Source organism: Octodon degus, unplaced genomic scaffold (genome assembly GCF_000260255.1).
Source record: "Octodon degus isolate 3935 unplaced genomic scaffold, OctDeg1.0 scaffold00284, whole genome shotgun sequence".
In the NCBI taxonomy this organism is placed as follows: Eukaryota; Metazoa; Chordata; class Mammalia; order Rodentia; family Octodontidae; genus Octodon; species Octodon degus.
Genome location: NW_004524860.1, coordinates 1,827,767 through 1,840,764, shown reverse-complemented (window position 1 = coordinate 1,840,764; position 12,998 = coordinate 1,827,767). Strand labels below are relative to the sequence as shown.

The following is a 12,998-nucleotide window of genomic DNA, read 5'->3' as shown; positions in this document are numbered from 1 at the left end:
CTCCCCTGAGTTCCTGGTGCTGCGGTGGCTCCAACCTTCGCTATCCATCTTCAGCTGTTCCTTCAGCATCCCTGAGCTTCTGGGCTGACCTGGCCCCTCCAGCACCCACCTGCCCCTGCTCTCCTCCAACTACTCTGCTCTGTTCCCCTGAGCTCCTGTGGCTGTCCTCTTCCTTCCAGAACTACCTGTGTCTTCTCACTTGTAGCTGCTCTGTCTTTCTCCCCTCTCTTGTTGGGCTGCCCTAGCTCCTCAAGCAGTCCCTGTCCCCGTTGTCCTGCAGTTGCTCTGCCCAGTCCCTGAGCTCCTGGAGCTGCCACGAATCTTTCAGCACCAATTGCCCCATCCCACTTTCAGCTGCTCTATCCTGGGCCCTCCAGAACCCACCTGACCCTGCTTACCTGCAGCTACTCTTCTCTGGCCATTTGACCTCCCAGGACTACCCTGGCCTCTTGAATACCCACCTACCCCTACTCACCGTAGCTGTTCTGCCCTCACCCCTGCTTCCCTGAGTTCCTGGGGCTATCCTCTCCCCTTCAGCACTGAGCTCCCCCATTCACAGGCATTTGCTCTGCCCTGCTACCCTGTGCTCCTGTGGCTGCCCTGAATCCTCCAGCACTTACCTGTCTCTGCTCACTTATTGCTACTCTGTTTTGCCTTTTGAATTCCTGGAACTTTCCTCTCCCTTCTAGCACCGACTTCTTTGTGGGCAACTGAAGCTGTTTTGCCCTTCTCTCTAAGCCCCTGGGGCTGCCATAACCTATCCAGCATGGACCTACCCCATCCCACCTTTAGTTACTCTGCCCTGAGCTCTGAATTTCTGGCTGGGATGGCCACTCCAGCACCTGACCTGACACTGCTTACCTGAAGCTGCTGTGCCCTGGCTCTTCCAGCAGCACCTGCTCCTGCTCACCTGAAGCTTTCTGCCCTCATCCCTGCTTCACAGGGTTCCTGGGGCTGCCGTGGTGCCTTCAGCACTGACCTGACGCTGCTTACTGCAGATGACCTGGACCCCTGAGCTCCTGTGGCTCCCCTGGCTCCAATAACACCCACCTGCTCCTGCTCATCTGTAGCTGTTCTGCACTAATCTCTGCTTCCCTGGGTTCCTGGGGCTATCCTCTCCTCTTCAGCACCAAGCTCCCCCATTCACATGCATTTTCTCTGCCCTGATCCCCTGAGCACCTGGCGCTTCCCTGGCTCCTCCAACCCACCCCATCTCACATTCAGCTGCTCTTTCCATGTCCCTGATTGCCTGGAGTTGCCCTGGCCACTCGAGCACCTACTCGCCCCTGCTCCCCTGCAGCTGCTCTTTCTTGGTCCCTTGAACTCCTCTTGGGCCTAAGCTGACTCCTCTAGCCATTAACTGCCTCAACACACCTTCCTCTGCTCTTCCCTGGTCATCTTAGCTCCTGGGGTCTTCAGTCAAGCTCAACTGCTCCTGTGCATTGGCAGTTGCTCTCCCCTGCTGTCCTGAGTTCCTGGGGCTGCCCAGACACATCCAGCACCATGTTTGTGCTAACCTCCAGCTGCTCTACTCTGTTCCCCTGAACTCCTGGGTCTTCCCTGGATCCTGCTCCACCCTCTTTCAGCTGTACTTTCAGTGACCCTGAACTCCTGGGTCTGCTCTGGCCCCTCCAGCATCCACCAGTTCCTGCTCTCCTCCAGCTGCTCTGCCTTGGTCTCTTGAACTCCTGGGGCTTAGCTGACTCCTCCAGCCCTTACCTACTTTATGTCACCTGAAATTGCTCTGCCTGGGTCCCTGAACTCTTGGAGCTTCTACACTAATCTGCCGCCAACACACCTTCAGGTGATTTGCTCTGGTGCATTTAGCTCCTGGAGCTGCCATGTACCTTCCAACACTAACCTGCCCCAACCCAACTTCAGCTGCTCTATCCTGGGCCCTCCAGCACCCACCTGACCCTGCTTACCTGCAGCTACTTTCACCTGGCCACCTGATCCCCTGTGGCTACCCTGGACTCTCCAACACCCACCTACCCCTACTCACCTGTATCTGTTCTGCCCTCATCCCTGCTTCTTTGAGCTTATAGGACTATCCGTTCCCTCTAGCACCTTGCTACCATGCTCACAGGCATTTAGTTTACTCTGTTCCCTTGGGTTCTTGATGTTACCCTGGTTGTTTAGTATAAATCACTCCACCTTCAGTTACTCTGCCTTGATCTCAGAGCTCCTGGGGCTCTCAGCCCCTGCAGAACCCACCTGCCTCTGTTTACCTGAAGCCACGTTGCTTTGGTGCCTTGAGCTTCTTGGCCTTACCTGATTGCTCCAGCCCACATCTGTATCACATCACCTGCAGCTTCTCTGTCTGGTTCCCTGATGTCTTGAAGCTGCTCTAGTTCCTCCATCATGCACATGCCCTTCTCTCCTACAGCTGCTTTATGCTGAGCATCTGAGCTCATGCTCACGTATGGTTTTTCTACCCTGTCCCTACTCCCTGAGTTCCAGGGGTTATCATCTCCCTTCCACCACCTAGCTAACCTTCTTACTGGCATTTGTCCTGCGCTGGTCTCTTGGGGCTGTGCTAGTACCACCAGCATCCACCTACTCCTGCTCCCCTGCACCTGCTCCATCAAGGTCTCTGGCTCCTAGGCTTGCCCTAGATCCTGCCTCAACTAACCCACTGTTGCTCTGGTCCAGTCTTCCAAGCTCATGTGGAATTTCAGGCTTTCTGTCTCCTCTCAGCCTAGCTTTCCCTCATCTGTTTTTGCACTGCCCTTGCCTCTTAGTCCTTGACACCTACCCTCTACCCTGTAAGTGTTTTATCCTGTCCACCTATTCAGATGAGCTCCTGGCCCATTCTGGAAGGTCCTATTGCTTGTTCTTCCTTCTTTCCCTTCACTCTTCCCAATTGTCTGTTTCTGCTGCCTGTAGGACAAGCCTTGTATACCCATCTGGTGTCCTACTCCCCACTTGTGATAAGGGGACTCTATCAGTCCTGGGTGTGTCTCACTCAGGTTGCGTGGACATACCTTTGCCTTTGGCCCTGGTCACTTTGAGGTGGGCTAGTAGGTCAAAGGCAGCCCTTGTGTCAGGACCATTTGTGGGGAGGTCTCAGCCTTCTACACTTTGATGGTCTTGGCTGCGCAAGGTGAAGTGTTCCTCTACCCTATGTCTCTGTCCCATCCCACCCCACTCACCATGTGGTGCCCATGGCAGGTCCCCAGGCTTCTTGCTCCAGCTCTGTTCTGTCTCAGCTCAGCTCTGCCTTGTCTTCCTAGGATTAACACAGCTCTTGTCCCCAGGGGTGTGGAAGCCTCCCCAACCCCACCCCTGAAGAGACTAAAAACGGGATTGAAAGTGGGTGGCAAGACTGCTTCCTGAAGTTCCCTTTTTACTGGTGGTTTCTGGGTCAGAGGACAAAGTTGCCTGGTATAGGTGTGTGGGTGCATGCAGTGGGCGAGCTATAGCTTGGGGCCCAGGGAGAAAGCGGGAAGCCCCTGACACTTGTTGCTTTGTGTTCATAGTATACAAAGTCCCTGGGACCTCTTCAACCTAGACCTTCTACTTGGGGAGCTCCACAGCCCTGATCGGATTTTACCCTACTGAGCACTCATAGGGTGGGAGAGTCCATCCCTTCTCTCCAGTCTTCCGTGGTTAGCCTGATGGCAGTATGCCGGGGATGGGGTAAGGGGCAGGCATGAAGGTGAGGAGATGGTGGGCACCTTGGCTGAGTGCAACAGAGCCTGTCCAGGAGGAAGCCCTGAGGGAATCAAGAAGGGAGAGGCAACCAGGCCAGGGCAAAGTCTAAGAGGAGGGCTTGGTGGGAGAGGAGAACAAAGGTGGAGAGGGACCTGGGAGATCCTGAGGCCCCAGAGGTGTTGCACACAAAGCATAAAGAATGGATTCATGCTGAGACATAGTTCTGTGAGCCATGGTCCAGGAGTGGCCACATTAAGTTATTTATTTATTATTTATTTTTTATGTATTTGGAGCAGGGTTTCACTACACAGCTTGGACTTGTAGTGATCCTCCTGTTTTCAGTTTCCACAGCACTGAGATTGCAGGCATCTACCACCATGCCCAGTCTTTGTGGCTGGCCCAGTGTCCTTGAGGGTAGGGCCAGAGCAGTATGCAGTGCCGGGGATTGAACCCTGGTCCCTGTGCTTGCCTAAGCAGAAGCTTAGTTTGCTGAGCTATCTCACTGCCCCTGCATTAAGTGTTGAATTACACCTGTAATCCAAACTTGGCAACCCTCAGTGACACAGGGGCCTCTGGGTGCATATCAGTCTCTTCACTAAGTGGGCACCCAGGAAGACAAAATCAGGCTCACCATGACCCCAGAGTACCAGTGCTGAATCTCTCCATGAGTTCCAAGAGCATGAGTGTGGGGAGAACTGGCTCTGCCTGGTGGGCTCCCATGACCTCCCTCCCTCCAGCTGAGGTCTTGAGGGGTTGCTCTGGGCTTGCTTCATCTGAGTTAAATGAGGTCATCACATCCATCCCAGGCTGGGGTGACCTTGGGCTGTGACCAGCTCAGGAATGTGCAAGGGACTGAACAGTCACAAGTGGATAAAAGGCCACCTGTGTTTTTGAGTTTATGCTGCTGGAACTGGGAGAGATGGGAACCATTTTTTTTGGAACTGGGGATTGAACTCAGGCCCTTGCACTTGCTAGGGAAGCATTTATTCCACTGAGCCATCTCCCTGGCCCCAAGGGAACCATTTTTGAAGAGGTCTGCTCTACCCATCTGGAGGCCAGGAGTCCCAGAGTGTGGCTCAGCAGGTTGAGTCTCCCCTGTTACATGGAGAAGCTGATCTAGGCCCTTCTCCTGCTCCAGGAGGCCTCAATATGCTGTTCCTTGATTTGAGGGAGCAGCCCCTCTCACTGATTTACTGTGTTGGTTTGGTGTTGTCCTCATTGCTATTGTGTAAGGTGTCCATCCCAGTCCATGGAACTCAACGCACTGAGTTAGGTTGGAGACTCTTCTTCAAGTGATGGTGATATCGTGAAGTCCTGGGAGTCTGAATTTCAACAGGAGACTCTGTAGGTCAGAACAAACCTCTGACACTCAAAACTTATTAACATCACATGCAAAACGTACCCATCTGATCCCAGCATCAATTCAAAGCCCCAAATCTCATCACCATGTCACCCAAATGGGGTAAAGATGTGATTCATTCTAGGATAGAGTTCTCACTATGTATGGACCTATGAACACAGACAACAAATTATTTGCTTCCTAAATAAAAAGGGTGAGCGATAGTATGGGCATTCTCCTTCCAAATGGGGGAAGTGGGACAGAAGGAGCACTGATAACTAACCTAGCAGGTGAACTCCTGGAATGTGTATGCTCAGGTGTGGCCATTAAAGCCCTATGCACTGTCCTCTGTCCTCTGGATGGCTATCTCTACACTCTGAAGCTGTGGTTGCAGTGGCAGCCCCATGACCCCTGCATGTGGTCCCAATCCAAAAGTCATAATTCCTTCATTATTCTGTACCCATCAATTATTCCAGCTTGTTCCAGCTGCCGTAAAAGTTAGAATCTTTGCCAGCCTCTGATGAAACTCATGGGTCCAAGTTATTAAGTGAGAATATCCTCCACAGGTCCTGCTTATTCTCTGCCTTCCGCCTCCAGTCTCTGCTTCTGCTGCAGTGGGGTGGGGGGCATTCTGTCTTCCTGAAAGGCCACTGATTTAAGCCAAATTTCATAGAAATATCCAAGCCTCACAGACACAGCCAGATCACCTGTGTATCAAACACCTGGATGCCAGCTATCAATCCATTTGGAACATGACATTAACCACTACACAGTGTACACTTATCATCACCACAGACACTAAGTCAGGGTGATCTGATACATAGTGATGCTGATTGTTGCCCCAAGTTGAGAAAGATGAAATGAGAAAGATGAACTTCTGAGAAGCAAAGGTCTTGTGGATGTGTCTGCTCTAAGGACTGTTATTATTAAGTTTGGTACTTTTCAGAAGGCTAGGGGGTTTGTGCTGCATACCAAGCAGTCAGGTGATTTGTAGCACACAATGGCAAGTGGCCAAATTTAGGTTTTGATGGTAAAGATGTGTTTGCAGACTTAAAGCTGACATACCCAGGCACATTGCAACATTCCTGAGGTATAGGTGGCCCTTTCTGCTAGTAAATGCCCAGATGGCGACTAGCCCCACACAACTGCATTGTGATTTAACTCTAAAATGTTCCCTCAGAGTTTTGCGTTCTTGGAGGTAGGGCCTGCCTGAGAGAGGCAGATCATCTGAGATATAGAAGAGTGTGGATGAAGCCTTCCTCTGTGATGCCATTCAGCCATGCTATTCTGCCAAGCCATTTTTGACTTGGAGCCACACAGACTTAGACTGAATTCTCAGAAACCATTAGCCAAAATAAACCTCATTTCCTCTAGCAGGTGTCAGATATTTTTTACCCAAAGATGGAAAGTGACTAATACAGAAAATACCAGAGAAGTGGTCCATTGCTGTGACTGTCCCTGACTATGTGGTTCAGAAGGCTGTACACTGGTTTGCAAGTGGAATTTGGAAAAGCTTGAAGAATCAGGTTGGAGAGTGACTGGAAGTTTCCAATAACAGACTGAGGGACAATTTGTATTAGCACCTGCAAAAACAGCACACTGATAAGAATGCAGACAGTAAAGACCAGCCACAAGAGGTTTCAGTTGGGAATAACTCTGATGGAAGTTAGACTAGAGACCATATATGTTGCATACTGAAAAAAGTATTTATTTTGTCCATATCATGAGGCTTTAGGGGATACAGATTAAGGATAGTAGACTGCTTGATCTCACAGAGGAAATTTATTTATTCATTTATTTTTCATAATTTTACTGAGAGACAAATAGCAATGAGACAGTTTCAAATCAAATTGGTATGACAGTTTCAATAATTAACACATTGCATACTCTCTTCCTAGTGGTTATTTGCTGTACAAGATGCAGACATGATATCCTATTTACAAACACTATTACAGCAAATCCCACTATTCGTTAAGAGAATGTAACTGTATATCTATCCTAACCATTTTGAATACACAGATGCAAAATGGACATTCATCTGTATCCCCTTTTTGGTTTAGTTCCATCATTTGAATATTATAAGTGTGTTAATTCAGCAAGATAGTCTAAAAGAGTCCAGTAGTCCCTAATAGTATTGGGTCTTCCTCTTGACTGGCAGTATCAGAAATTGTGGACCTGAGTCCCCCACAGCTCAACATAACATCCAGTTGCTGCCATGCTGTCTTTCAGGTAGATGATTGTTTAAAAAGAAGGGGGTAGTGAATGAAGGCAGGAGACAGGAAAAGGAATGTTGTAGGACTTTCCTGCTAAAAGGTTGCATATGGTTAGATTTCTGAACTTATGTGTAAACATAAGAATTATATAATTCTTTATGCCTATTTTAAAAATATATTTTAATTTTTAAATGTTTTTTCATCACATTCTGTAGGGACTGAAAGTTCAACATATCAATACTTGATGAAAAATACCTTTTCCATGTTATGCCTAAGATGTTTGATATTTAGACAGACAGTGAGGTTAAGCTTAGCAGCCTAGGTTGTATGGTAATAACAATAAGCTTGTCTTCTGGACGGTTAACAACCTAAGTTTGCAGACCAAAATTAGAGAAAAAGGAGGGCCACAAGGAAAGCCAACATTTTTTTATTTCTTTAGTAGTAATTTATTTGAAAAATGAAAGGTTACCACAAGAAGGCAGAAGTTTAAAAATATAACCATGAATTATACTACCAGTGTCTTTTTAACTTTAAACATTCAGGATTTACTAAATTTTTCAAGGTTTTGTAGTCTATAACAAATAACATTTATCAGGTATCACAGTAATAATGTTGAATTGGCTGTGAAAAAAATCAGGTTTCTGAGCCTAGAGTTGCTTTAAAGATGTGATTTGAAGGATTAAGTGATCCTTCAGAGTCCCTTAAATATTCTATGATCTATGTCTGGGTCCTTGAAATGACATGGGTAGAAATAAAATGCATATTCTGCATTATCCTTGGTTGTGTAGAGAACTTGTTAGCTGTCATTAAATTATAACATAAATTATATTTTAAAGGTTTGTACAACACTAGTGTTTTGTGTTTTTTTTTCTCTTTTAGAAGTTTCACTTCTGGGAAAATGAATTAGATATACTCTACTTTTACTATGTATAACAAGTAACCTTGAGCTTTCTGTGTAAATCAAACTTAAATAGACTAAAAATTTATAGCAAAAATCAGACTAACTAGGGGTGTGAGAACCTCAGGAAAAGTGGTGGTGGGTTCCTTGGTTTTTTTTTTACCTTACATATCATAGTGGAACAAACTGAAAACATATAAATACCGCTGGATGCACCCAAAACACTGGCAACAAAGTCTGCTTTTTAATTTTCTTTTTTTTCACCAAAAATCTAGGAAAAGGGATAGCCTAACTGAAGAAGGACAGAAACACAAATTTTGTATTATGTGAGTGTGTGTATGTTTGGGTGTATGAGAGTCTGTCTTTGTATGCTGTGAGTGTGTTTGTGTTCACAGGACAATGCTTGAACAACCCTTAAAATCGGAAATAGACTAAATTTCCGTAGAACCATAAACACATAGTTAATTTCTTTTGTAATTTGCAAGATGCTACATTATAGAAGAAAACAAGTCAAATCCTATCATTAATTTAAATGTCCGTGTTACTATCATACTTATTTCAATTAAAATTTGGTAATAGTTTATTTTGTTAGTTTTCAAGTACATGTTTTCTTTTTGAGAGGACTTTTAAAATAAACATTGGCTTAAGCAACTCAGATTTTTTTCAAATGTAGATAGAGTAAATCTCAAAAATCTAAATCACATCTATGTCCTCAAAAATTTGAACATTAAAAGTCTTTAGAGTAAAAACATGAGTAACATTTTAAATAAATTTATTAATTTTATAGTTTTCAAGAATTTTAAGTGATTTTACAAAGCTCTGTGTTTTTCATAATTTTATTGAGAAACAAGTAGCAATGAGACAGTTTCAAATCAAATTTGTAGGACAGTTTCAATAATTAACACATTGCATACATTCTTCCTAGTGGTTAATTGGAAAGCAAACATTTTGGCCCTAGCCTTCAGAGGTCAATTAAGACTCAGGACCTATGAGAATTTGTACTGTAACATCATGTAACTCAGTAGTGTACCAAATTTTCTGATCAAAGAGATTATGGGGCCAAAGAGGAAAGTGATTGATGATGTAGAGTGTGCCTAAGGAGAATCACATGGAGAGAAAACATTCTCTCAGGCTTTCACAGAGAGCCCATTGGCTAAGCAATGGCCATGACTCATCCACATGGCTGACTCTGACAAAGGATCTACAATGTGAGGTACAGGATCTCAGGATAAATTCTCCCAAGAGCTGGGATTACGGGCGTTCGCCACTATGCCCAGTTTCAATTGCTGTTTCAGTGTGCCCTAGGGGTGGGGCCGGCATGGCAGGCACAGGGATCAAATCCTCAGCCCCTGCACCTGCTTGCAGGTGCTTTAGTTTTTGTTTTGTTTTGTTTTGTTTTGTTTTGTTTTGTTTGTGTGAGTGTGTGTGTGTGTGTGTGTGTGTGTGTGTGTGTGTGTTCAGGGTCTCACTGCACAGTTCATAGTCATAGTGATCCTTTTGATTTCTGCCTCCTTAGTGCTGGGATTACAGGCATGCACCACGATGCCTGGATTCCATCGCTGTTTAGTGTGCCCGTGGACAGGGCTGGTGCAGTGTGCGGAGCCATGGATCCAACACCTGGCCCGTGTGCTTAAATAAGCAAATGCTTAGTCTGCTGAGCTATACTGCTGGCCCTGCTGGCACTTCCATGTGCTCAGCTATTTGTCTGGCCCTGATCTTCCCATTTTTGAAGTAGTATTTTAAAAATAAAAAAAATCTTTGTCATTTTTAGTGTAGAGGTATTTTAAATGTAATAGATGGCTTATGATTTTTAAAGGTTATTTATAAAAAAATAAATTGTGTTCAGAAAAAGAATTTACAAACCATTTTTCATACAGCTACCTCTTACCATCTAAATGGCATTTTTGGTACAGGGAAACCTATATATAAATTCAAGAATTTCAGTCTATATTTATGAATTTGCCATAAAAATGTGCTGCTTTGCAAGGTCCATGAAAGAAATGATCTTACATATTTTCTCTGCCAAGTTCCTTGCACATAATAGGTTCTTTAATTCATATTTATTAAAATCTACTTCTGCAAATAAAACTGAAGAGATCCTGTTGCCAGAAAATAACAATGTTTTTATTCTAGTTATTGTGTTGCTTTACAAAAAGTTATGGAGTTTATTTATTTATTTATTTTATTCTTTTTAAAGTTTTACTTGAATGTTATTTATTTATTTTTTCCATTTGATTGAGAAATAAGTAGCAATTCCACAGATTCAAATCAAATTGGTAGCACAGTTCCAATAATTGACACATTGCATACTGCCTTCCTAGTGGTTATTTGTTGTACAAGATGCAGACATGATATTCTATTTACAAACACTATTAGAACAAATCCCTCTATTTCTTGAATTAAGAGAATGTAACTATATGTCTATCTTAACCATTTTGAATACACAGATACAAAATGGTCATTCATCTATATCCCCTGTTTTGTTTAGATCCATCATTTAAATATTATAGGTGTGTGAACTCAGCAAAATATTACAAAATAGTCCAGTAGTCCATAGTAGTATTGGATCTAACACTTGACTGGCAATCTCGGAAGTTGTTGACCTATGTCCCCTACAGCTCAATAAAGCAACATGGCTTTATTTGTTGTACTTTGTTTTATACTTTTCTGCTGGATGGTTAAGACCAAGATAAAGCAAGACCTATGTAACAAGAATTGTAGCTTTTGTATCTGATAAGGTCAGTCAAATCCCTTCAGGATTTATCCTGAGACACTGTACTTCAGATTGTAGATCCTTCATCAGTGCCAGCCATGGGGATGAGTCACAGCCATTGCTTGGCCAATTTGGTCAATGTGAAACCTGAGAGAATGATTTCTCTCCAAGTGACTCTCCTTAGGCACACTCTACATCACTGATCACTTTCCACTTTGGCCCCATAATCTCCTTGATCAGAAAATTTGGGACACAACTGAGTTACATGATGTTATAGAACCAGTTCTCATATATCCTGAGTCTTAATTGACCTTGGAAGGCTAGGGCAAAAATGTTGGCTTTCCTTGCATCCCTCCTTTTTCTCTAATTTTTGGTCTGCATATTTAGGTTGTTAACCCTCCAGAAGAGAAGCTTATTGTTATTAACACATAACACAGGCTGTTGAGCTTAACCTCATTATCTATTTCAATATCAAACATCTTAGGCATAACATGGAACAAGTATTTTTCATAAAGTATTAATATGTTAAACTTTAAGTCCCTACAGAATATACAAAAATATATTTAAAAAATAGGAATAAAGAATTATATGTTTACACATAAGTCCAGAAATCTAACCATATACAACATTGTTGCAGGACAGTCCCACAACATTCCTTTCCTGTCTCCTGACTTCATTCACCATCCCCTTACTTTTTCAACAATCATCTATCCGAGAGACAGGATGGAAGCAACTGGTGTGTCATGACAAGTAGTACATATTCTGAAGACCAGAATGAGAGGCACACCAAGCAAGAAGCTACTATTACAAATGGCCATATTCAGTGCAGTTGCTTAGTTCACAGGTGTCAGTATATATAGGTAGTCAGGGTGAGAATCCTTCCAGTTAACTGCTAGATTTGAAAATCTTCTGAAGATTCTCAGGATCATTGCCTTGCCCATCTTCTACATATAACTATATGACTTGCCTCTGTCATATTTCCTAGATCTTCTCATTGCTCTCTCTTCCTTGTCTAGTTCTCAAGTTCTTATTTTCCTTTCAATTGCATTATACCTTTCTATTTGTATTTCTTCTTTTTAGTTCTTATACTAGGGAAACTAAATGATATTTACATATGTGTGTCTTGTTTATTTCACTTATGATTATATCTTCAAGTGGCGTCCACTTAAATATAAATGCTTCAAGTTTATCATTCTTTATAGCTGAGTAATACTCCATGGTATAAAAATACCACATCAAAAAAATATACCACATCTTTTTCATCTATTCCTCAGGATAAGGGAATCTTAGTTGTTTCCAAGATTTAGCTATCATAAATTGTGCTGCTATAAACATGGCACACATATATCACTATGATATGATGTTTGTAGATTTTCCAGGAAATTTCCCAGTAGAGGAGTTGCTGGTTTAAATGGGATTTCCAGCCCAACTTTTCTAAGGAGTCTCCACACTGACTTCCATAATGGTGGCACCAGTCTACATTCCCACCAGCAGTGAAGATGGGTTCCTTTTTCCCCACAGCCTCTCCAACATTCGTTGTTGGTTGATTTCTTTATGATAGCCATTCTTTCTGGGGTGAGATGATATCTCATTGTCGTTGTATTTTGCATTTCACGAATGACTAGTGATGTGGAGCATTTTTTCATATATTTATTCACTTCTTTAATTTCATCCTCTGAGAAGTGTGTGTTCATCATGGGTGTCCATTCCTGGACTGGGTCTTTAAATTTTGGGGCACTAGTGTTTTTTAGTTCTTTATAAATTATAGAGAGCAGATCTTTGTCTGAGTACTTATTTGTCAATATTTTTTTCCAAATTTGTTAGTAGTCTTTTCACTTTGTTGGTAATTTCATTTGATGTGCAAAAAGTTCTCAATAACACTTGGTTCCGGTTGTCAATTCTTTCAAGTGTTAACCATGTGATTTGATTTTTTAATTTTTAAATAGATTGCAAATTGAAAATATATTATTTTCTAACATAAATGAATATAACAATAAAAACTGTCCAAAATAAAAATGAAGAAAGAATTTACAGATCAGTCATAATAGTTCACTGTGTCAAAACCAAAAACTTATATTCATATAATTAGAATTCTCAAAGTAGAAATGAGTAGGCAATAAATATTTAAAGAGGTAAAATTTCTGAATTTAGTTCAACTTATAATACCACATTTCCAAGAAA

The 12,998-nt window shown here is 43.0% G+C and overlaps 1 gene segment (V, D, J or C); it reads right to left on the bottom strand.

Annotated features, from left to right (window-relative positions):
- The window catches only part of LOC101567205, a 9,003-nt gene extending 6,589 nt beyond the window's left edge, over positions 1–2,414 (bottom strand). Inside the window, 1 exon segment of the C gene segment in view lies at positions 2,272–2,414. Within this exon segment, the coding sequence occupies positions 2,272–2,414 (143 nt within the window).
- Between the last annotated feature and the right edge of the window lie 10,584 nt (positions 2,415–12,998).